At 39.5% G+C, this 26,594-nt stretch overlaps 2 protein-coding genes across 3 annotated transcripts in view; both read right to left on the minus strand.

The window, feature by feature from the left end:
- LOC147314843 (multidrug and toxin extrusion protein 1-like) overlaps positions 1-6,027 on the minus strand; it is a 10,090-nt gene extending 4,063 nt beyond the window's left edge. For both annotated transcript variants that reach the window (XM_086261918.1, XM_086261917.1), the window contains exons 1-8: positions 5,897-6,027; positions 5,450-5,551; positions 5,147-5,215; positions 4,899-5,047; positions 581-623; positions 440-484; positions 222-319; positions 38-135 (exon numbers count right to left, since the gene is read on the minus strand). In XM_086261918.1, coding sequence (XP_086118044.1) covers positions 38-135; positions 222-319; positions 440-484; positions 581-623; positions 4,899-5,047; positions 5,147-5,215; positions 5,450-5,551; positions 5,897-6,004 — 712 coding nt within the window. In that variant the 5' untranslated portion in view covers positions 6,005-6,027. The remainder of the gene's footprint in view (positions 1-37; positions 136-221; positions 320-439; positions 485-580; positions 624-4,898; positions 5,048-5,146; positions 5,216-5,449; positions 5,552-5,896) is intronic.
- A 1,248-nt stretch (positions 6,028-7,275) lies between these two features.
- Positions 7,276-11,509, minus strand: slc47a5 (solute carrier family 47 member 5). The gene is made up of 17 exons (XM_086260282.1): positions 11,351-11,509; positions 11,155-11,256; positions 10,948-11,016; positions 10,673-10,821; positions 10,359-10,401; positions 10,201-10,245; positions 9,978-10,075; positions 9,775-9,872; positions 9,580-9,693; positions 9,349-9,416; positions 9,122-9,230; positions 8,953-9,028; positions 8,798-8,867; positions 8,561-8,693; positions 8,330-8,424; positions 8,074-8,163; positions 7,276-7,905 (listed from the first exon to the last, which is right to left on the minus strand). Exons 1-17 carry the CDS (start codon positions 11,507-11,509, stop codon positions 7,624-7,626), a joined length of 1,800 nt encoding a protein of 599 aa, XP_086116408.1. The 3' UTR covers positions 7,276-7,623.
- Between the last annotated feature and the right edge of the window lie 15,085 nt (positions 11,510-26,594).

A 26,594-nucleotide genomic window follows, 5' to 3' on the forward strand; every position in this document is an offset into this window, starting at 1 on the left:
AAGATGGTGCATGAGATCATCACTGTTCTCAGTATACCTCCCCATGTTGTTACATGAAGCCTCTTCCACAAAATGTAAGCAAACAGAAAAGTACAGATGTAAATCTGAGACAGAGTATTTGCAGCTGCAGAGCCACTGCAAGACATTTGGGTTGATATCAGTGTTAAATTCTTTTATTCAGAATTAAAGCATTAAAGTGATATGAGTGTGAGTTCGCATACCTAACACCCAGATCCAGCCAGTGAATAAAAATATAGTTTGTCACCACATTTGCAATGTTTGCCAGAGCAGCACTATACATTTGTGGCAGTATGATTCCCTGAGAATACAAAATGTAGTCAGCGTGATTACATTTCCTTTTCCACCAAAATTGTAATTAGTTTTAGAAACATTTACGATATCTGTAAAACCAGTACGGGATCGGAATAGAGAAATGGACCTGGTTCTGCAGGTAAGACACCTGAAGATGATGTAGAAACATTGCCTATGGAAGAATAATAAATTATTGCACAGCACAAAAAACGTCAAACATTGGTTTTGAATGTTTGTATAAAGGTTAAGGAGAAAAGCAGCGACTCACTGGCACAGCAGGCAGGAAGGCAGTGATATACAGCTGGGCTATTCTGAAAGCAAGAAGTGCATGTGAGTACATCTAGTACATTTTACATTTTAGTTTATATGTATTCATAAAGGCCTTTTCAAAATAAAGTTGTACTGAACTACACAAACAACTAAAAATAAATAATTTCAGTAGAAACAAAAGCAATTTCAAATTGAAGAGAAACCAGTACTCATGCAATCTTGCTCATTAAAGAAGTTGCTTTGGTCAGTAAGACATTAGTGGGTTTAAAAAGCCAAAAAGTAAAAATGCATTTAGAAGAAGCCTGAGGTCATTAGGCAGAGGCATCAGGCATGTCTGAATATTTCAGGCAGCAGGAAGTTTCATATGGATACAGCAGCTTAGATATGCAGACAGGTGCTTAACAAAGTTAGGCTTCAAAAGTGAGCCGTAAAATCATTTCTAAGGCTAACAGGTAGGAAGTGAAGAGCTGTAAAGACTGATTTCATCTGGTCACTTATTTTGCTATCTGTTAAAAGCCTGTCAGCTGCAGTTTGAATTATTTGTATCTTATTTATGTTATGACGATGAATAAAGTGCATTACAGTGGTCAAGTCCAGAGGACATAAAAGCATGGATGACCTTAACCAAAATGAGATAGGAATGATATCTGCCTAAGCGGAATGAAACAGGACTGCATAACTTTAAACACCTGCATATAAAAGAGAGAGCTTGGACCCAAAATTACCCCAGGTTATGAGTCTCTCTCCAGACATTTTTAAATACTGTAGGAGACCCAGATTAGAAAAAAGATCAAAAGTGCTGCTAGTGCTGGGGGACGAGGGTGTAATTATAATTACTTCAAGTTTATGATCATTCAGGTTTAGAATGTTTTTAGACATCCAGTTCCTAATTCAGCTAGACGGGACCTAATATGTGAGATATCAGCGGTAACAGATTATAGGACATTTGTGCCTGCATAGCAGTGAAAATCAACTCCATCCATTTGAATGAGAAGATGAGGCTTTGTCAGTCATTACTGAAAATTACTTGTTTGATAGACCTGACATAAACCAATCCAGCGTCACATCACTGATACCAGCACTGTTCTTTAGACTGACTGAATTAAATGTTCTGGTCCACAATATGCAAGGCTGAGATGAGGTCAGGGAGAATGAAAATAGAGAAGAGCACACAGTCAGCAGCAGATTGTTTGAGACCTTAACAAGAGCAGTTTGAGCATAGCTAGTGAAGCTCCTAAGACATATTTGGTAATTCCTTGAATAAAGCAAAAAGGTAATCAGAATGACTGTGATCGATGTTCCCTCTAAGCTGCGCGCGTGCGCAATTGCGCTCTGCTGGCATGGTCTCTGCGCACAGAAAATCTGTGTTGCGCACAAAAAAAAATCTAACCTGAATTGAAATTACAATTAAAACTTAAACAATTCTGTTTTGCGGTGTTAGTCAGTAAGTGACTGGCTGCTCCCGTATGGAATTAGAACGATGCCACCTTATCCCATAGGCCAGCTAATAATGCGATTCACATTCGTATATACGCAGCTAATGAACGTCGTTGACAGGCTATGACAGCGTCCTTATGTGCCGACACTGGTGTTTTAGCTAGCAAAGCGGCGTGGCTGATGTGGAGTGAATCCACGTTAATGACAACGTGCACAACCATTGGAGATGTGAGCAGGACAGACAGAACAACTGACAGAAAAAGTGTGAACTTTATACCAGTTTTTAAATTGTGTTGATGGGCCACGTAAAACCAGAGTTATGATAAAAATAATCAAAAAATGATATGGCAACATGGCATTTAGTTGTTTAGGAAGGGGGCAAGTTTTAGGAATGGCGGCGGTGTTTTAAGATGTGAGAGATTTGCGACGTTTAGCGCAAATCTTGTGTAGTTAGTGTGTAGTGTAGTCAATAGTTTTGTTGTGTGTGTCAGAACAATGAGACGACTACTGAATGTTACAGGTGTTACAGGAGTGATACATCTCCTGTTGTCAGGCCTGCAGGTATCAGGCTGTTGTTCTCCTTTATCTCATAGTGGACAGAAATTATTTTTTGGAGTGACACAAATAATTTGTTTGGCATCAGATTTGATGCAGAACAGCTGATTGTTCTGTAAATGGTTTGAAATGTTTATTTTAAAAAATGCCTTGGTTGCATTTTTAGGTAAACAGCTGCAAAAAACTTTGTTGTTTGCATAACTCAGTAACTTTTTTTGAAGAAGTAACTATTTAATTAACTGCCCAACATTGGTCATTATATACTGTATTTTGCAGACAGAGAGTTACAGGACTCTCTCCCAGACCACAGACTCATACTCATAATCAGCTGGTCAAGTTACTTGAAAAAAGTAATCAGTAACTAATTACTGATTACTTACTTAAAAGTAATCGGATTACAGTAACGCGTTACTGCCCATCTCTGCTCATAATACAAGTCAGAGCTTTATATATATACACTCAACAAAAATATAAACGCAACACCTTTGTTACTGCTCCCATTCCCCATGGGATGGACGTAGAGACCTAAAATTCATTCCAGATACACAATATAACCATCCCTCCCAAACAGTGGTCACAAATCAGTCCAAATGTGTGGTAGTGGGCACATCTGCTATATTGAGATAATCCATCCCACCTCACAGGTGTGCCACATCAGGATGCTGATCTGACATCATGAGTAGTGCACAGGTGTACCTCAGACTGCCCACAACAAAAGGCCACCCTGGAATGTGCAGTTTTTTGCGCTATTGGAGGTCTGGGGACCCAGAACTGGTCAGTATCTGGTGTGACCACCATTTGCCTCATGCAGTGCAACACATCGTCGCATGGAGTCTATCAGATTGTCAGTTGTGGCCTGTGGAATGTTGGTCCACTCCACGTCAATGGCTGTGCGAGGTTGTTGGATATTCGTGGGAACTGGTACACGCTGTCGTATACGCCGGTCAAGCACATCCCGAACATGCTCAATGGGTGACATGTCCGGTGAGTATGCTGGCCATGCAAGAACTGGGACATTCTCAGCTGCCATCTGCCCTGAACAATGTGAACCATGATTCATCCGTGAAGCGCACACCTCTCCAACGTGCCAGACGCCATCGAATGTGAGCATTTGCCCACACAAGTCTGTTACGGCGACGAGCTGGAGTCAGGTCAAGACCCCGATGAGGACGACGGGCATGCAGTTGAGCGTCCCTGAGACGGTTTCTGACAGTTTGTGCAGAAATTGTTTGGTTGTGCAAACCAATTGTTCCAGCAGCTGTCTGGGTGGCTGGTCTCAGACGATCTTGGAGGTGAACCTGCTGGATGTGGAGGTCCTGGGCTGGTGTGGTTACACGAGGTCTGCGGTTGTGAGGCCGGTTGGATGTGCTGCCATATTTATCTGAAACGCCTGTGGAGACGGCTTATGGTTGAGAAATGAACATTCAATGCACGGGCGACAGATCTGGTTGACATTCCTGCTGTCAGCATGCCAATTGCACGCTCCCTCATTGCTTGTGGCATCTGTGGCATTTTGCTGTGAGACAAAACTGCACATTCCAGGGTGGCCTTTTGTTGTGGGCAGTCTGAGGTACAACTGTGCACTACTCATGATGTCAGATCAGCATCCTGATGTGGCACACCTGTGAGGTGGGATGGATTATCTCAATATGGCAGATGTGCCCACTACCACACATTTGGACTGATTTGTGACCACTGTTTGGGAGGGATGGTTATATTGTGTATCTGGAATGAATTTTAGGTCTCTACGTCCATCCCATGGGGAATGGGAGCAGTAACAAAGGTGTTGCGTTTATATTTTTGTTGAGTGTATATAAAAAAAGAAAGTTGTGTTTTCAAAATTTGAGTTCAAGTTATTTTTACTTCCAATAGTTTTAACATACTACACAGGTCATGAACAAGATTTTTTTTAATTTTCATTGTATGTGGGCTAAAGCAGTTAATTAAAAGTAGTCTAACATAAATGCTGCAATTTGATTATTTTAGTAAACCATGTAGCTTGGATGGATTCGATGCTGGCGTGACCACAGTGCTCACGTCTGCTGTTGCTCACAGTGGTCCAAGGGACCGCTCAGGGAGTTTGTGTTCGCTCAGACGCATGAAAAATTAGAGGGAACATTGGTTCAGTTTTATACGATTAGTTGAGATCATTTTGACATTCACTTAATTTGTATTGTGATTCTGTTTAGTGAATCTTTGGCAACCAGAAATGGTTTTAATGCACAGATGTTATTCCTGAGAAGATCAGGTTTCATGTTTAAATGTACCCATATCTATGCCAGTTGTATCAATAATATTACTGTATATTTGCTGCTGTTAGTTACCTGGCCACCTCAGGGTTCTGGCCCACACATAATAGGATGGCCTGAGCATTAATGAGGAGACCCCAGCAAGGCAGACAGAACAACAAGAGGATGATTATGCCCCGCTGAAGGATCACGCCCACCCGGAGTAGATTTTTAGCACCAAAAGTCTGTCAGGATAATGAACATTTTAAAGATGGCAGCAAGAAAAAAGGGAAAGCAAAAAATTCCAGTGTATGATAGCATCATGTTGACTTGGTTTTACAGACCTGAGACACCAAAGTATCACATGCCAGTCCCAGACCAAATCCTGTTGCTGCAGTGGTAATATTAATTGTCTGAAATGAATGCAAACTATTATAAGCAAAACTTGAGTGATTCTTAAGAGCAAGTGTCAAGTGCTTAGCATAGATTAAATCATAAGTGTTGTTGACAAGTGATTACGAGACAATTATCTTGCTGACTTAAGTAACAATTCCTTTTCTTCCATCAGCATCCTCGTAATTACTTCTTCATTTAATCCATTTTTCGAGTAAGCTTCAAAACATCAGTGGAGCATACAGATGACTTACAGCAGAAGCTAATCCATAGCCAGCCATCACGTCATTTCCCAGACGGCCACAGAACATTGTAACCACAAACGGAAGCATGTAATTGAGGATTCGAGAGAGCAGCTAGAAAGACAAATACCAAAAATGTTGCAGGAGTGATACCACTATTACATGACAAGTAATTTAAAAATAAACCATTACATACTGCAACTAATTATCGTGGTACACAGATTTCCTGACAAGTTTATTTCCTGCAGTTTGCAGTCATTATTCAGCGAGTAAAAAGTGCCAAATATTGTTTCAGTTTTATTGTCACATCTGTGAAAGTGTGTTTTCCTGACATCTTAAACTTTTTTTAAAAACAGAAAGACTGTCATCAGTCTTCTGTTGTATCATCAGCAAGGATAATCTCCATCTACGTGGTCTGTTAAAGAAAGATCATGGCACGTGAGCAATCCCAGTACTTACCAGAGGACCTGTCATCTTCAGGATGTAGTACAGTTCCTCTCTGTGTGCCACAGGAACCCTGTGGCACACCCGTCTACAACAAAAACGTTTGCCGCTGGACCTCTCCATGTCTGCAGTCCCAGATGCTAATGTATGTTCTTCCACTAAAACCTTTCTCTATACTCTCACACAGTCATCTTAGTTGCACTCCAGGATGCTGCAAAGGATGCAGCCACAGCTGCCTTGGAGCAAAACAAAGTCCAGCTGAAACAACACAGATTGTGAGAAGGAAGAGAGAAACACTCAGCAACCACAACAAAGGCAAAGATGGGGGTGAGGACTTGAAAGCAAGAATGTTTTGATCTGGGTGATTAAACGTGTGTAAAACACAAGTAACTACCTCTATTTGTGGTCAGCTGAGGAAATTTTACAAAAATAATAACATCAGGATTTTAGAACTGCAAAGATCAAACATTTGCACAATGGTAGACCAAAAAAAGGCCATTGTTGGAGAAAATCTGATAATGTAATCTCTTGTAGTATTTCACAGACTTCTTAAACAATCCAGCATCCTAGAAACATGAAATAGCTTACTTAATGCCTTCTCAAGCCAAATTGAAAGTGGTAATTAAGAACTCAACCATCAAAGAGGTGTTAACAATAGAAAAGGAGTAAAGAGGGAAATGTGATCATAAAATAAACATTTGTGAGTGTCTTGGGGAAGGATGTCCTTTTGATACCTTCATTAATAAATCTCTTAGAGACTTGACACACAAAAACAAGTGGATGATTGTAGTTGCACCTCCACATTTAAAAGAGCTGGTTGAGATGTCTTGGACATATGATCAGGACGTCCCCCTTAGGACGTGGGGTGAAGTGAGGTGTTTCAGGTATGTCCTACCAGGAGGAGGCCACACAGCAGAACCAAGAGGTAATAGAGGTTCTCAGAGCAGAGAAAGATCAACTAAGGTCTCCATAACCCAGAGCTACTATAACACTCGAGCTACCTAACATATATGAGGGTGAAGGCTTTTAGGGGGACAAGTGCATACTCTTAAAACAGGATCCAATAACTATTTTTGAGACAGAAACATTTCTATACTGCTGTTTTTTACAGCTTTGCATTTAACAATGCAAAGACATGAAATTCTTATCACCTGAGCAACATAGATATGTTTTTAAAATATTTCTAAAAAAAATTGAGTGAAATAAATTCATGATTTCATTTTTTCCATGCAGAAAAAAAGGAGAAAGAAATTAATAACTGGACTCTATTTTATATCCCACATCATGCAGTCTGAGTTTGGCCACCCCTACATAAACAGCTTGGCTTCACCATGACAAAAACAAACAAATAAACAAGCAAAAAAAAATTCACACCAAAGAGTTCAACCTAAAATGTTTTTTTTTTTAATAATTAAAATGGAACATCTATTTACATTTCTGTCAACAGCATTGTTTCTTTGGTCATTAGACAAAGTTTAATTTTCATCTCCAGGCAGGATTTATACTTAGCAACTGTTGACATGTATTCTTAAAAACAAAATGCTGATAAAACAATCAGATACACATTCATCACTTTGTGATGAAATAGGTCATTTATTACTTAATAATGATGATAATTTGAAGAAAATGAAATGTACCCAACACCATTAATTCACCTTATTTTTGAATCACATCTGTTACAGTTGGGTCCTGAAACAGTCCAAGACAATCATTCTGTAAGAGCTTAACACTGTGTTTTTACGCTATCTCTCTAATGTGACCATCACACTGGTGGAGATTTGATCAGGAGTATCTGTACTATTAATCCTGTCCATTGTAGAGTTTGCAGGTATCGTCTCTGGCAAAGGCACAAGGAAGTACACACCTACTCCCACAGCAAGAAGTCCAACAGCTGCAAACATAGTGAGGCCTCGCCTGATGATCAGCTGAGTGATGGAGAGATGGCTGCTCTTCAGGTCGTGGTCCACGTGTTCGCCCTGTGTCGCTTGGCACTTGGTACTCACTGGTGTGTAGCCATCTACTGACTTAAAGGAATTGTATTTTCCATTACTTTATTAAGTTAAATAAAGATAAATGTAATGAAATTTAATAATAAACATAGAACAAAAAACTAGAAGTAGTAGAAGTGCTACTTCTACTCTGATAACAAAGTAGAACAAGACACATCAACCAATTTAGATTGGACCACTTACATTCCCATTGCTTGATGTTTGGCCAGTGTCTGAAACAACATCCGTGCCTAATGCTGCCATGTAAGTATTTTTCTGAGCTCGTTTCACAGCCTGAAAAATAGAAAAGTTGCAAAACCAAATCAAAATTTTTCATATTCACGTACAGCTTTGTCTCACTCACAGATGCCTCAAAAAATGAAAACAACAAATCTCTGTCTGTATATGAACAGCTGAGTCCCTGCATGACCTTGATCGTTATATTAGTCAGTTAATATACCTCATCTGTCATTCTCTTCCAGTTCAGCTTGAAGATGACAATGATGTAAAAGGTGGACTGTAAGATGACGCAAATGAGCAGTCCAAGCCAAAAACCTGCAGAGAGAAAGACAAATGGGTCTGTTGAAATCACGCTGAGCATCAGTTGTAATAACTGGCTCTTGCTAGGCAACAATTTATTCTTCTTGCATGTCTATGAACCTAACAAAATATGACCACTTGATGTAATTACCTAGCACTCCTAGTTTTACAACAAACATCAGAGTGATGCTCAATGAAAGCCCTATGCAGTAGTATCCAATGAGATTAGCCGCAGCTGGTATCTTCTGTTTGCCAGTACCCAAGAAGATGCCTGTGCACACACACTGGGATGGGGAAAACAAATTTCATATTTGACATGAATCTGGTACCTTTGGAATCATGCTGCAAATATAGTTGCTTTGAATACAACGAGAGCTGGTAGACTCACCACAAGGCCATCAAAAAATTGAAGGAAACAATAAGCGTTCATCAACTGTGACACCAGAGCTACAATTTTTCTGTAATGATAATTAAGCCAAAGTCTCATGTATAGAGTTTCTACTGTATAAGCAGGTGTTTAGGTACACAGGTACACAGACTCACTCATCAGATGTGAAGATGAATCCAATGATTGTTTTAGTAGCACCCAGGAAGAGGCCTTCAACAACAGCAAAACTACCTGGAAAGGTAAGTAATCTGTCATACTGAAAAAAAACTCTAACTTGAAATACTCATAAATATCAGACACCACAGAAGAACACATTTAGCTAACCTGCAAGAGCCAGTGACATCTTGGCTGATAGAATCGCCCTGTCAGTGTCTCCAGCCCCAAGAGCATTGCCCACACGGGCACATGCTGCAGCTTGAACACCAAGAGGGAACTATGGATTCATTGTTTTGAAAAAGGAAAGGAAAAAGTTAAATAAATCACCCAAATTTGAGACTTTTTATGAAAGAGGCGACAATGAAATGTTCTGATTTGCAGTCACTACACAGTACCATGTAAGTAATGAAAGCCACCATTATCACAGCATGTTGAGCTGCCAGCTCATCTTCACCCAGCATTCCTGATCATTACAGACACAGAATAAATTATAGCCTTTGCAGACTGTATTGCCAGCTCTAAACCCAATTATCTTAGAAGCAGGCTTTACTGGTTTAATCCTGTATATTGCACATATTCCATGATAATTGAATATATATATATTTCACACCATAAATAGGGATTACCTGCAAAGAATCCTCCAAACTCATAAACCCACCACTCAAAACAAGTCATTAAGGTACTGGGAATGGCCAGCTTCATGTAGGAGCCCCACTCCTGCAGTGATTCTGCAGACCAGCCTGCAGGGGGAGAGAGACGCTCAGTTTATATAGAACTTTTTAGTGCAAGCACAGAGAGAGCATGCATTTTAAATATCTCACCTCCCCATGTTGATACATGGAGTTTCTTCCACCAGATGTACACAAACAGAAAAGCGCAGATGTAAATCCAAGCTAGAGTGTGGGCTGCTGCAGAGCCACTGAAAGCCATATGCAAAGACACAGAGATAGTCCAGTATGTCATTTTTTTTTCTGTATATATGTGTGTGTGTGTGTAAAATGATAGTTGAGATGAGTATATCTACCCAACACCAAGATCCAGCCAGTAAAGAAAGATGTAGTTTGTCACCACGTTTGCAATATTTGCGAGAGCAGCAGTGTACATTTGTGGCAATATTATTCCCTGAGTACACAAACACCAGATGATGCAAGGCTTAGCATACCTTTCTCTCTGTATCGCACTGATTGAGACAACAAACTGTGATTCTATTACAAGAAAAGGCAATTATGTACACAGCATTAGCAAACCTGGTTCTGTAGATAAGACACCTGAAGTTGATGTAGAAACATTGCCTAAAAAACAATTATGACAAAAATGCTTAAATTTAGCAAAAAGAAAAAAAATGGTGTGTATATGTGTCTCTACTGAATTTGCACAAAAAGCAGAGAGAAAAATCACATCTCACCGGCACTGCAGGAAGGAAGGCTGTAATATACAGCTGAGCTATTCTGGGTTAAAAAAAGCAGATGTATTCAGATCCAATCAAAGCTAAAGAAATGACTATTATAGTTAGATACACTGTTCAGGCTCAGATAGCTCTGCTACCACTCAAAAGCTAATTTATGGCAAAAAATGTTATTGAAAGTTATTGTACTGCATATGACTCCTGTAGGGACTAGGACAAGTGTTAGTGTAGACACTTGTTAGCGTTGAGAGGGTATCTTGTTCTGACTGACAATAAGATTGAGTTGTATGTGCAAGTTCTGTGTGCTCAGTTACCGGGCCACCTCACGGTCCTGGCCCAGACATAAGAGGATGGCCTCTGCGTTAATGAGGAGACCCCAGCAGGGGAGACAGAACAATAGCAGGATAATGATGCCTCGCTGAAGGATCACTCCCACACGCAGCAGGTTCTTACCACCAAAGGTCTTCAAGCAGCACACAGACATAGTTAATCATTTTATGAATGTGAGAAATAGTTACAGTTAGGATGTGCATTAAGGGAAATTAGGGGTCAGGGGGAAAAAAAACTAATTAAATATGAGTTTCCAAACCTGAGACACCAAAGTATCACACGCCAGTGCCAGACCAGTGCCTGTCGCTGCTGTGCTCACGTTAATGGTCTGAAATGAATATGAAATATAGGTATATAGAGAACACTAATTCATAGCTGTAATATCTATTGTCCATCTGCTAGGTGCCTGGAAACTTTGTCTTTATTTATGATTTCCTTACATCAGCCTCCACAGACAACCACTTACAGCGGAAGCTAATCCATAGCCGGCCATCACATCGTTTCCCAGACGGCCACAAAACATTGTAACCACAAACGGAAGCATGTAATTGAGGATTCGAGACAGCAGCTAGAAAGACAAATACCAAAAATGTTCCACTGGTGATACAGGTATCACATGACACACAGGAAGAAAAGTGTAAGCAGACAGTATCAGTATTTACCAGAGGCCCCGTCATCCTCAGGATGTGATACAGTTCCTCTCTGTAGGTCAGAGGGACCTTGTTACGAACTCCCCTGCAGCAGAAAAGCTTGTCACTGGAAACCTCCATGTCTGCAGGACCAGACGGTTTTTCCACTGAAGCATCCATCCTGTCTGTCATGTACTTGTATCTGTAATGCCCTCTATGCACAGAATCCACCACTGATGTTCTAAGTTTTTCAACATCTTAAAAGGTTACTAATGAATTTCCCCCAAGTTATCCAGTAAGTCTTTTTTGTTTATTTTTACAGTATCATTACAGAGGTCCAGACTGTTTCCTGACTGCAGATACACTCTAGGAATTTGCATTTCATTAATAAGTACATGTAGCACTCGTTTTGCGATCTTTTTGGTTTTATGTCATTTCTCTTTTGCACACACGTGCCATTTTGTGCGAGCAAAATCACCTTCAAGATCCCACCTCATGTCTGTAGCTGCTAAATACATGAATGTAATCAAAATCAAAACTTTATTTATATCACACTTTTCATACAATAAGGATACAACACAAAGTGCTGTACACATTAAAACCAGAAAATAAACAAAAACATACATAGATCCCCTTCATTATGCCCTTACTGCACCTACATTCCCACCTAGATATTAGACGCCAACCCATTGTACGGAAACACTGGCGATAAAATGAAATAAAGTTTTAAAAAGGTAGCTATACAGGTACATATAAAGGCAATCAAGTTGAAAACACTGACTGAGAGACAGTGCTTAAAATTAGTGTAATCCGGGCTCTTTCTGGTCATCAACATGTGCAGCCGAGTTCTGAAGCAGTTACAGGGGTAACAAAGATTTCTTCGGAAGACCAAAAATAAGAGCATTGCAGTAATCAATCCTGCAGGAGATTTATAGTGTTTCCGTGTCATACTGGAGAGCAATAAGGTTATGCAGTCAGTGCTCTAGAAACATCACTTGAGATGCAGCCTTCTGCTGCTGTTAGGCATAAAACCCACTCAACTTGCTATCTCTGTGAGAGTGATTGCACGTAGTCTTCTTTTATAGAGTTCAAAAAGATGTTTTTACCACTAAGTGATTTTGCTTCTTTCTTTCTTGTGAGCTTTTAAGGAGGCAAGGATTTTGAGAGTCTCTAATGATACATTTCAACTGGAGGGACCTGGAGATTAATACACAATTATTACACTTTTATTTTACAAATTTATACAAGTCACTCTCGTGAGCACCTTGGGTAGGCTGTTCGCTTTTGTTAAATAAATGCAAGTTTGATACCGTGAGCAAAAACCAAATAATAAAAATATATCATTATGTAATAGAGCTGTATTATGTAGTATTTGTAACACAGAACAAAGTCTGTTTCATGAGTTAATATTTGCTACGTTGTGGAGTCCATGTGGTGCATTTCAGTTGGAACAAGCAGGAGATAAATATATAATTGTTATATTGTTAAACTTGTTCCTATAAACTCACACTGAGTCACTCTGACTACTTCTCTTATTGAAAACCTAACTCTTTTATCATAAATACTTGGAGTATACAATTAGATATATTCACGCTTGGAAATGTGAAGAATCATCTTTTGCCTTTCTTTAACTCATGTTTCAAACAGTAAATCTAGTGAAATGGGTACGAAACCAAAACTGCCACTTTGTTTCTGTTTTTTTTGCAGAAAATAACACACGTGAATGCCAAGATGTTGTGCGCAGCAGTGGCATCACACATCTCTAGAAAGAAATCCACCGCCGTAGTTTGTGTTTTCTCTCACATAGACGCACATGTGATGCATACATGTGATAAGTTTGCCTTCAGGGGTTTTCAGGGGAAGAAAACAAAAAGAAAAACTTGCAAACATGTGGTTAAGATTTTAAAATTCAGTATTTTACACATAGAATTAAAGTCACAATTCTGACTGGAATCTCAGAATTCTGACTTTTTTCTCCAAATTCTGACATTTTTATCAGAAATCTGCGATTACAGTCAGAATTCTGACTTTTTTCTCAGAATTCTTTTTTTTTTAATCAGAATTCTGACTTTTTTATATCAGAATTCTGACTGTTTTTAAAAAAAAAAAAAAAATCTGAAATCTGAGATTACAATCAGAATTCTGACTTTTTCTCAGAATTCTGACCTTTTTCTTTGGTGGCCCTAATCCTCTTCGGTGTAAATCAGTATTGACCTCTGGTTTTATACTATATTTGATTTTACAAACTTGAAAAGCTAACTTTTTATTTTATAAAAAATGGTTTTAGTATTTGTTAGTTTGGTTAAAAAAGGCACTGGTGTATGTCTTTATTGAAACTTTGGATGTCTAGACTGCAAGTCGACTGCTTTCAAAGTTCTTGTATTTATTCTATTGATTTTCAGAAATATACCCTCCTTACAATAATAATTAAAGAGACTAAAACTAAAAGTGAAACTGATAAACACTAAGCTACAACAAAACATTTTTAAACATTAAAAACTAAACTGAAACACAAAAATGCACTTTGGAAACCAAACTGAATTAAAACCAAACAATGAAAATTAATATTGAATTCGAAAATACAAAAATATGATAACTGTAGTATTATATGAACAACAAAAACATAGTGATATCAGATATGGTATAAAAAGGTGCAGGACATAATGAGGCCGAATTACATGTGCCAGTATATCTACTGGTGCATTTTCCTTTCCACTTATCTGATTCATGGTCAGCAATACCATTGAAATATAATTGCCCATTCACAAGTCTTCTCATACTACTCTAAATAAAAATACTATATGAAGGAGCAGGGACGAGAATGAAGCAATGGTGAAATTACTTTTTAACCTTTTATATACACTGCTCAAAAAATAAAGGGAACACAAACATAAGACATCTGAATGAATGAAATATTCTTATTTCTTATTAAATACTACTACTGTTCTTTACATAGTTGAATGTGCTAACAACAAAAATCACACAAAAAATATCAATAGAAATCAAATTTAGCAAACCATGGATGTCTGTGTTTGGAGTCACACTCAAAATTAAATACACGTGTGTGTGTGTGTGTGTGTGTGTGTGTGTGTGTGTGTGTGTGTGTGTGTGTGTGTGTGTGTGTGTGTGTGTGTACAGTGGGATGCAAAAGTTTGGGCAACCTTGTTAATAGTCATTATTTTCCTGTATAAATTGTTGGTTGTTAATGTAAAAAATGTCAGTTAAATATATCATATAGGAGACACACACAGTGATATTTGAAATTGAAAGTGAAATGAAGTTTATTGGATTTACAGAAAGTGTGCAATAATTGTTTAAACAAAATCAGGCAGGTGCATAAATTTGCGCACTGTTGTCATTTTATTGATTCCAAACCCTTTAGAACTAATTATTGGAACTCAAATTGGCTTGGTAAGTGACCCCTGACCTACATACACAGGTGAATCCAATAATGAGAAAGAGTATTTAAGGGGGTCAATTGTAAGTTTCCCTCCTCTTTTATTTTTCTCTGAAGAGTAGCAACATGGGGGTCTCAAAACAACTCTCAAATCACCTGAAGACAAAGATTGTTCACCATCATGGTTTAGGGGAAGGATACAGAAAGCTGCCTCACAGATTTAAGCTGTCTGTTTCCACAGTTAGGAACATATTGAGGAAATAGAAGACCACAGGCTCAGTTCACGTTAAAGCTCGAAGTGGCAGACCAAGAAAAATCTCGGATAGACAGAAGCGACGAATGGTGAGAACAGTCAGAGTCAACCCACAGACCAGCACCAAAGACCTACAACATCATCTTGCAGCAGACAGTGTTGGGAAGGTTACTTTTAAAATGTATTCCAGTACAGATTACAGAATACATGCCCCCAAAATGTATTTTGTAACGTATTCCGTTAAGTTACTCAATGTGAGTAACGTATTCTGAATACTTTGGATTACTTAATAAATTGTCATGCTTTTTACAACTACACGAATGTCGCTATCACATCCTGCAAATTCTTGTTTGTTTTTCTTTACCAATTGGCTGTTAAGCCCAGTTTAAGATAATATATGTAATGTAGAGGAGCAAAGACTTGGGTATGTTTGTATAAGCTGTTTTGTCTTCTTAAAGATCATTTAAAAAACCACCGTCTTTCCTTAACATTTTTTTTTATTTATAAAGCTGACAAGTGGAAGAGTATTAGACAAATGTAAAATATGCCATTGAAAAGTATTTACTGTTATGGTCACCAACATCACTTAGTTAAAATAAAAAGTAGCCTTGCACGAGGAGAAAAAATATCAGCATTTTCAACGACTGTTTTCTTATTAGGACAAAAAAGGCAATATATAAAATTATACTCAAAAATTAAAAATATATTATTTTGGCATTTACTGTCAACATTATTCTTCCACCAATAATTTTAAATTACAAAAGATTTTTCAATACAATTCAGATATTCAAACTCAATGTAACAATGAGAAATTACATTTTAAACCTTACCCCTAGATATAATTTTAAAACAAGACAATATGTTTTAATGCAACTCAGCAGCATTACCTTATGGCCATTTAACAAAGGCATGCAACAAAGAACTGTCCAACGTGTCAGTGCTGAATTGCTTGGTTGAAAACCTTAATTGGCCCCAAAAATCAAATAATTGGCTAACAATTGCAGTAAACATATGAGGTGCTGCTTTTTGAATGCATGCCAAAAACAAATACTAAAGACTACAAAATACTGAGGTTGCAAGCCCTATCTGTGAACAATACCAAGATAGTTTCAGCAGACTACCTACATCTGTTCCGCCTAGTCTACAGTCCAGTAATGGCGGTTGTAACGCAGCAACAGCACCTGTTCAAAGTGTTTGTCTGTCATGCGGTTACAGTGTGGGGTGAAAACAAGTCCTCCGTGGCTAAAGAGACGCTCGACAGGAGAACTTGACGGCAGAGTTGTATTGTATTTTAAGAAGAGGGCTCTGATCAATGGATATCCCTTTAATGAGGTCAATGTCTTATCTGAATCTTGAAGATACCTCTGTACCTCATCCTCCGCTATAGAACAGGTCACCTGTGTACTCTGAAAACTGAAGAAGCTGTCATCATCATCATCTTTCGGCTCATTTCCTACTGAGGCATGTCCAGTGGTGCTGGTGTCATTGGAAGGTTCTGTGTTGAGGAGACGAGCCTCTTGGACCATTGTTCTTCTCATGGATTCTCTCTCATCATCAGCAAGCCACCAGAGTCGAAATTTTGGGATGGTGGATGCTTCCATCCTTGCTTCATGGGAGGCTAATACAGCTGCAAATCGAGTGTCAATTGCTTTGATGATCGCTAAGAGGATGTGAGTTGAAAATTGCACTTGTGTCAACTTTTCAGATAACTTGGCTTTCAGACTGAGAAGGGTGGGAATCACATATCCGAAATAGCAGTTGTTTTCCCCCTGGAGCAGGTTGACTGAGTAGGCAAGTGGTTTCAGAATGGCTGCATACTCTTTGAGAAACACTGTCTCTTGAGGATGCAGTTTTGCCACCTTCAGTTGTTCACAGATTTCATTGAGCTGACTTTCAGGTAGATTCATTAGCTTCTCGATTGCATGGTACTCTGAGCTCCACTAGTCACTGAAGGTACAACACATCTCATTTGGGCAATTTCTTCAATTACATCAGAAGCACCTGATGAGCAATGAGCCTTATTCCAGATGGCTCCACATTTTGCCTTTGCACTCCTATATAATTTTCTGGAAACACCCTGCTGTGAAGCAGCTTTATCAAGGTCAGTCGTGGCAATGAGATTTAGTGTGTGCGCAGCACATTGATGGTGTGGTGTCTTCCAGATCATCTTCTGTTTCTGAATCTCCATATTCATTGAAAGCTTTTACAAAATTGATCCCATTGTCTGTGACTGTAGCACTAACCTTGAGTATGTAGAGGAATTTCAGTTATTGCTTTTGGAAAGGTTTTCTCAATGTGAGTCATCAATGTTTTTCTGCAAACAGGACTCCTGCCCCACTTAGTCCTTCAACCATCTTACGGAATGAGGTGTTCTCAACGGTAGAAAAGGGCTGCACTTCATTGACTATGAAGTCAAATACCAAGGAATTTACTCTCCTTTGGGTGATGGCTGGAGTGCTAAGGGTGGCTTGTTTGAGAGGAGGAGGGGCTGTGTCTTTGCCACTTTGTTCATCACCATGATCCGATGTATTTGCTTTGGGTAAACTCTGTATAACCCTAGGATGCATCCTCTGAAAAAAAAAAAGATAAAATAGACAAAAGATAAAATATTACTGATGAAGAAATAGTTTTGTATACAACATCACTGCAAAAAGGTTGGGCGATTGGACAAATATATCGACTATCAACAATAAGTTGAGCCTTTCGCCGATTGTTTTTACAAGAGGATTTTTTTTTTTTGCCCATGAGTAAGTATAATAATAATGTTGGTTGAAGGTAAGAGAAGCAGTCAACGGAAAATATAATAGTGGTGTTTTAACGACATGAACAGATGCAGCGATTCATTTACTCAAACTCATAACAGAATGAAAGAAAAGCAGTAGTCTATGTTCAGGAAAAAACAAAACATTTAATTACGTTTTTTGTGCAATTTGGTGCATCTCAAATAAATAAATGAATAATCCAAAAAGTAGCTTTGTTAATACAGAAACTCCAACAAGAAAAGAAGATAAAATATCCGCCCCAAACTAAACTTTCTATTTATGTTCTAAATGAATGGTAAGAACAAGATCCGGGCTATCAACACCTACGCCCTGCCTGTAATCAGGTACCCTGCTGGGATAATAAGCTGGACAAAGGAGGAGATAGAAGCCACTGCCATCAATACAAGGAAGATCCTTACCGTGCATGGAGGGTTTCACCTCAAGTCCAGCACCCTGAGGCTGTATGCTAAGCAGAAGGAAGGAGGCCAGGGACTAGTGAATGTCAGCACCACAGTCCAGGATGAGGCAACAAGCATCCACAAGTGACAAGATGGCCCCAACCCACTGAGTGCTTGGTGAATACATCAGGCAGCAGAAACCCAAGAAAGAGGAGGATGAGGAGGGGTATGTACGGCATGTACCACCGGCAGATAGAGGAGGTGGCTGATATTCAAAAATCCTACCAGTGGCTGGACAAAGCTGGACTGAAAGACAGCACAGAGGCACTAATCATGGCAGCACAGGAACAAGCTCTAAGTTCAAGATCTATAGAGGCTGGGGTCTATCACACCAGGCAAGTCCCCAGGTACAGGCTGTATAAAGATGCCCCAGAGACAATCCAGCACATAACAGCAGGGTGCAAGATGCTAGCAGGCAGGGTATACATAGAATGCCATAACCAAGTGGCCAGCATAGTATACAGAAACAATTGTGCCGAATATGGCCTTGACATCCCAAGGTCAAAATGGAAGACGTCCCCAAGGGTGGTGGAGAATGTCTGAGCTAAGATCCTGTGAGATTTCGAGATACAGATGGACAAACTCGTGGTGGCTAACTAACCAGACATAGTGGTGGTAGACAAACAGAAGAAGACGGCCGTAGTGATTGTAGTAGCGGTTCCAAATGACAGCAACATCAGCAAGAAGAAACACGAGAAGCTTGAGAAATACCAAGGGCTCAGAGAAGAGCTCGAGAAGATCCCACATAGCAAAAATGGTATGGCCTGGATCTGGCCCACACAATGTGCTTACAAATGGCACACATACCACAAAGAAAGACGGCCCTTTGGTGGCCCAGATCTGGTTTGCCTGAGGTGGCCCACACATGGGCCAGCACAAGGTCAGTTGCAGACACACTGTTGGTCCTGTGCTGGCCCAGAACAATGTCAGCTCTGGCCCCAGATGTCAGCCTAATGTGTACCTTAATCAAGCCATGTAATAATATCATGTGCCGTAACATAATAGTGCAAAAGTAACATGACGAAACTCTGTTAAGACAGTGAATGGACTGATTCTTATATAGCACTTTTCTACTCTCCTAGATTACTCAAAGTGCTCTATACAACATGCCACATTCACCCACTTTCTCTAAACTGAGAGCTTCCTAACTACATTGATACACATTCACACTCTTGACATGCAAACAGGAGGAGCTATGGATTGAACCACTAACCTTCTGATCAGTAGGTGACCTGCTCTACCTCCTGAGCTACATCTACGTCAGGCCAGGCTCATATCTGGATGACATACTACGTACCATGCCAGAAGTCAGCCAGCAGTGCCGGCTTGATGCCAGACCTGTCTGCTATGTGGGATGTGGATGGTGAAGGTGACAGTGGTCCCAGTGATAATCGGAGCACTAGATGCGGTGACTCCCAAGCTAGGCAAGTGGCTCCAGCAGATCCTGGGAACAACATCAGAGATCTATGTCCAAAAGAGTGCAGTCCTAGGAACAGCATAGATACTGTGCAGCACCCTCAAGCTCCCAGGCCTCTGGTAGGGGACCCGAGCTTGAAGGATAGATTGCCCGCAGGGGCGAGAGGGGAAATATATATATATATATATATATATATATATATATGTATATATGTATGTATATATATATATATATATATATATATATATATATATATATATATATAAAACACCCAGCACGCCCCTGCGGGCGGTTTATCCTTCAAGCTCGGGTCCTCTACCAGAGGCCTGGGAGCTTGAGGGTCCTGCGCAGTATCTTAGCTGTTCCCAGGACAGCGATCTCCGATGTTGTTCCCGGGATCTGCTGGAGCCACTCGCCTAGCTTGGGAGTCACCGCACCTAGTGCTCCGATTACCACGGGGACCACCATTACCTTCACCCTCCACATCCTCTCGAGCTCTTCTCTGAGGCCCTGGTATTTCTCCAGCTTCTCGTGTTCCTTCTTCCTGATATTGCTGTCATTCGGAACCGCTACATCGATCACTACGGCCGTCTTCTTCTGTTTGTCTACCACCACTATGTCCGGTTGGTTAGCCACCACCATTTTGTCCGTCTGTATCTGGAAGTCCCACAGGATCTTAGCTCGGTCATTCTCCACCACCCTTGGGGGCATCTCCCATTTTGACCTCGGGACTTCCAGGTTATACTCGGCACAGATGTTCCTGTACACTATGCCGGCCACTTGGTTATGGCGTTCCATGTATGCCTTGCCTGCTAGCATCTTGCACCCTGCTGTTATGTGCTGGATTGTCTCTGGGGCATCTTTACACAGCCTGCACCTGGGGTCTTGCCTGGTGTGATAGACCCCATCCTCTATGGATCTTGTACTCAGAGCTTGTTCTTGTGCTTCCATGATTAGTGCCTCTGTGCTGTCTTTCAGTCCAGCTTTGTCCAGCCACTGGTAGGATTTCTGGATATCAGCCACCTCCTCTATCTGCCGGTGGTACATACCGTGCAGGGGCCTGTCCTTCCATGATGGTTCCTCGTCTCCCTCCTCTTTCTTGGGTTTCTGCTGCCTGAGGTATTCACTGAGCACTCGGTCAGTTGGGGCCATCTTCCCAATGTATTCTTGGATGTTCCTTGTCTCATCCTGGACTGTGGTGCTGACACTCACCAGTCCCCGGCCTCCTTCCTTCCGCTTAGCGTACAGCCTCAGGGTGCTGGACTTGGGGTCTGTCCATGCATGGTAAGGAGCTTTCTTGTCTTTATGTCAGTGGCTTCTATCTCCTCCTTTGGCCAGCCTATTACCCCAGCAGGGTACCTGATCACGGGCAGGGCGTACGTGTTGATGGCCCGGATCTTGTTCTTACCATTCAGCTGACTCCTCAGGACTTGCCTGACCCTCTGCAGGTACTTGGTGGTTGCAGCCTTTCTAGCGGCCTCTTCATGGTTCCCATTTGCCTGCGGGATCCCCAGGTACTTGTAACTGTCCTCTATGTCTGCAATGTTGCCTTCTGGTAGTTCAATCCCCTCAGTTCTGACTACCTTCCCTCTCTTTGATACCATCCGACTACACTTCTCCAGTCCGAACGACATTCCAATGTCATTGCTGTATAGCCTGGTAGTGTGGATCAGTGAATCGATGTCTCGTTCACTCTTGGCATACAGCTTGATGTCATCCATGTACAGGAGGTGGCTGACAACTGCTCCGTTCCGTAGTCGGTATCCGTAGCCAGTCTTGTTAATGATCTCACTGAGGGGGTTCAGGCCTATGCAGAACAGCAGTGGGGACAGAGCATCTCCTTGGTAGATCCCGCACTTGATGGTGACTTGTGCTATGGGCTTGGAGTTGGCCTCTAGTGTTGTACGCCACATCCCCATTGAGTTCCTGATGAAGGCTCTTAGGGTCCCATTGATCTTGTACAATTCTAGGCATTCCAGTATCCAGCTGTGGGGCATTGAGTCATAGGCCTTCTTGTAATCAATCCAGGCAGTGCACAGGTTGGTTGGTATATATATATATATATATATATATATATATATATATATATATATATATATATATATATATATATATATATATATATATATATATATATATATATATATATATATAAAATCTATATCAAGGTTTGTTGAATCATTCAAAGTGAATGATTCGACAACCTTGATCATTTTTCATGTGACAAAAGGATTGTTTGTGCACTTCTTTAATCTCACAATCCAAAAAAGGTGAGTGAATTCCAGCTATAACTGTGCAGCTGGTGACAGGGAAGAATGAGCAAACCATTCTGCATGTCCTCCAAGATGCAATGGGCTCTGCTGAGTGTGACAACCTGAAGCCTTCCAGGCTTTACTTCAGCTAGATCAATCAGACTGCTGGAATGAGCGCCACGGATGCCATGTGTTGTAGTGCCAGTGATTTGTATCTGTCAGTTATTATTTTCCAAAACACTGCTCTGGCTTTTGTGTTTGGAGAGTCCAGTTGACGACATCTCATCTAATTTTTCCTATCTGCCTTGCTGTGTCCCTGCCTCAAATCAATGAAGCATGCATCATTGCTTAAACTGTGAGGACTTTATGAAACAGTAACTGCGAATACTTTCGAGTTATGCTTATTCTTGTTTTTCACTGAAAAAACAATAAAAGAATTATTTGATATCTCACAGTTAACTGTGACATTTTGTTTAAGCCTTGTAACTCTATAAGTTTAGCATTAGGAATGATTGGATAAAACCATTTAGAACTGGATTTAAAGTTAGCCACTTTAATTATTTGCTAAGCAAACTTATACAGTGTATTTGATACAAATCTGAATAAGTCAAACCTCTGAGGAGACACTGTTCATGCATTTGTTTCTCTTTTAATTATTCACTTGTATTTTATCTCTCACAGTGCTGTGAGTGAAACAGGTTTGGTGTTAATGAGCTACGGAGCTGACAAAACATTACAAAGACAGCTCAAAAAATGTCCATGTTTACCTTCATTCGTTTCAAATTCAATACAGAAATGGCAGAATTGTAAAAACCATTCAGAGCAAAAAGCTGTTTCACATAAAAGAGACATCTTGCTTTAAGAGAAAAAACAGAGGATGCTACTTTTAAAGCTTGTCTCCACTGACTAGCATAACAATCAAAAAATATAAAGAGGATGAAAGGCTCCTAACCCTCTTTTGTTCAGAGCAGTCAGACCATTAAGTTCAGTAAAATATTGATAACTTTGGTTAACGATGACAGTGAAAGATGTGAGCTTTGCCATGAAGGGACACAGTCTGTCACATCTGATGCCAGTGAGAGCAGTGATATGTGGCTTCAGCATCTGACCCTCTCTCCCTGGGGGCATTTTGCATAATTGCTTTCTGAAATGCAATCTACAGATTCCCCCACCAAAAGTAATATAGAGCAGCGAGTTTCCAAATTCTTGTTACCCAGAACTGATTTCAGAGGATGGGTTGCAGGCTAATGTAACAGGATTTTGCATGCATCCAAGTGCCCAAGCTTCAAACCACCATGGTGTCCTCCAAAGTGATTTTGTGGCCTATTCTTAATCTTGCTGAAATTCATCACTTTAGTAATCTTAAAAACTTTCAACAAACAGTAAAACCACTTTACCCAGGATCACCATGCCTAAGGACAGCTACACTGAAAAACTACACTGGGTCTCATGACCAAGTCTCATAATAAGTGGAAAGCTGTAGCAACTATAACAAAGTAATACAGTGACCATGCCCAAAAACTAAAGTGGATAAATTTAGATTTTGCAAGATCTGATAGTAAACAAATTTGACCTATGTAAAACAATAAAATTTAAGTCCAGGATGGTGCTTTAGCTAAGAATCTGTAGAGTGTGATTTACTTTATGTTGGGTAATTTGTGTTGCAAAAAGCTAGTCTGCCTGGCTCCAAGAAATCTTTCTCTACATCTCTTTTTCTCTGTCCCCGGGCTGTTCTTGAGTGTTCATCTATTCAGATTTTAATGCCTTCCTCATTGCTGTCATCCAGAAATCACCTGCTAGATCACAGGACAAATTAAACCACAGTCTGCTGTTTTGGAATGACAATAAGGCTGATTCAGTTGTGCGGCTGCTGTGCAGAGCTGGAGGTTGTGGTCATTGTTAAGTTGCTGCTAGGTAACTGACTTGATTTACTTTGCAGAGCATACGCTGCATAAACACGATCACCTAAGAACGACAATTTCTGTCTTACACAATCAGTGTGTTGTACTCTTAGATATGCATGGGGTGAAGTTACGTAGGAAACCTAATGAGCAGTTGTCTGAATGTCTCAACCCGCTGGGCAGTTCTTTGATTGCACTTTGAATGTGCAACACGCTGAGAAAACTAAATTTGGTCATTCATTCACAAGTCATACCCATCAATCTTTAAAAAGATCCAGACTTTGTGGTCTGACAAGAAAAATAAAACAACACAGAAAGTCAATTAGGGTTGCAGAAATCCACTTTATGTAATCAATACTCATGTTGACATTTATTTTATTTATTTTATTTGCAATAATTATTAATTTAATCAATGGAGTGAGTACAGGGAGATGCAAGGCAAACCATTTCATGTAAAGTGTCCCTAGCTGAAGCTATTTTGTATCTCCCATCTCTGGTTAGGCTCTTATATATATATTCATGTTAACATATTGTCGATTATCCGTTATGCAGTAACAGATTTTTGATAAATATATTTATGGGAAAAAGACAGAAAATAATTGGGTACTCTCCATAATTCAATAGCTCGTAGATGTACCTTTAGTAGCCATAACTTTAAGAAATCATTTTCTGCATTTTTTTTTTATCACTGTAGTCATAGAGGACCCCCCAAAATATATATGACATAAGACAAATGTATATGACAACATATGCAGGGTATTTTTAGCAATATATTCATATCAGAATGCTTATTTTTTGTTGTTGTTGTTTTTGTTGTTTTTTTTGCTGAACTGAGAGCATAAGGACACAGATTAAGAGGCCTGTGAGCCAGAAACATTTGCCAAGGTTCAGTCATACTTTCTGTAGCTCACTTTAATTTTCTTTTATGTGGATCGTAGATCTTGGAATAAGGGAGCAGTAGTTCTTCTTTTCAATGGGTGAATTTCTTGCCTGTTTTCCCAGACCATATGTTACTAATGAGGCTTAAATGTGGCTTTGAGAATCACAGCTCCAGCTCATTATGCCAAATGTCTGAGGTGAAATAAAACATTTAATAATGAGCTTACATATCCCCGTAACTGTCCTCATTGCCTTCAGTTTGATCAAAGCAGTTCGAAAATTTGATTAAATTATTAATGTTTTCAGGGTTTGTTGAACTGGAAAACTGAGTTCATGTGGTATTTCTGAAATATTTGTTTAAACAACGACATTCAACCTCTCACTAAGTGAGCTCTGACATTAATATAATTGAAATTACTTCATGATAGGTTACCTCAATTCAGCTATGCAGAAATGGTAGCTTACACTAGATTGGACAGATAAAGTGCAGTAATTTGTATGTGTAGCTAACATTTAGGCATGGTTATTGTATTTGTGTAACTGTATATGACCTGTATGACAAATATTAAAACAAGTCTTTTCTATAATATGTCATGGCAGATAGGATCTGTACATATTACATTTCAATATTAATCCTATATTATTGATCAGTTGTCTATCATTTGGTTCACTAAAACTTTAAAACTATTATTCGTTAGATTTTGGCTGTCCATCAGGTTCACATCTGTTGTCTTTAGTGAAATAACTACTGGATACAGTGAACTTGATACATTAATGAAATTTTGTAGCTACATTCTAATGGTGTGCTCTAATTATTTCAATAACTTCACATGGTGCCTTGCTTCAGTAGAAACCTGCAACATTAGGGATATTCCCCACTAGTATCTTACCTTTGAATTTTGTGTCCAGCCATTTTACATGTGCTCTGTCAAGGTAAACAGTTTCTTGGTCACCTCCCTGACTAATGCCCTTCTATCCTAACAGCCCAGATTGGTTGGGTGGTCAGCTTTACAAAGAGTCCTGGTGGTTCCAAACTGCTTCCATTTACGAATGATGGAGGCTTCAGAGGTCGCAGATAATCCCTTTGATTTCATGGATTGGTTTGTGCTCTGATGTGCACTGTCAACAATGGGACTTTATATAGACAGGTGTGTTTTTCCAAATGATGTCCAATGAACTGTTGTAGAAACATCTAACAGATGGTTGGTGGAAATAGGATGTGCAAGAGATTTTAAGTGTCAAAGAAAATAAAAATAAAAGTGAATACTTTTTTTTTTGGAATAAGATATATACATGACAAAATATGGAACAAGTGAAGACAGATGCATATCTTTCATGGGTAACTTGACCCACTATTTCTGAACATGTGAAAAACTAACCATTGTTTTGCTGTTACTGTGAAGTATTTGGGAAGAGCTGGGATTCATTTACCATTCTGATGCATTTACAGCTATCTTTGGGGTGACCAGCTATTTAAAACCTGTAAACAAGTATGAATGGATTTCAATTCTGTTTGGAATATCATAGCAAAAGATTTAATACTACAGTAGCGGAAAAAAGGACTGCATTTGAGTTTTGGAAGGGAGAAATATGTGTTACATCTGGAGAGGGTAAGACTTCTCAACAATAACAGACATAATAAATTTGAGAAATCCTGGAATCGTGTGTTAACATTTTTGAATGGGAAAAAAATAATATGCTCTGTGTGAGCGTGTGTTTCTGTGTTACGTATTTATATTGTGTCTATACAAGATGTTGTGGCTATTGTTGTCAGACGTGCTGTTTGTCTTCCATTCGAAATACAATAAAAATTCTCCTTTTATCCTGTTTTCACCTTGTCCTGTTTTTTCTCATTGTATTTCCTTGTTCTGTGCTATTGCTGATTTGTTAAAAAATAATAAAAGAAAAAAATGAATAGAAATATTGACAAAAAAAAAGTTCAATTTTGGCTTTAGATG

This window comes from Aulonocara sp. 'chitande type north' Nkhata Bay, linkage group LG14 (genome assembly GCF_057382095.1).
Source record: "Aulonocara sp. 'chitande type north' Nkhata Bay isolate Kocher_YH1m ecotype deep benthic linkage group LG14, A_spYH_male_GT1.1, whole genome shotgun sequence".
NCBI classification, from domain to species: Eukaryota; Metazoa; Chordata; class Actinopteri; order Cichliformes; family Cichlidae; genus Aulonocara; species Aulonocara sp. 'chitande type north' Nkhata Bay.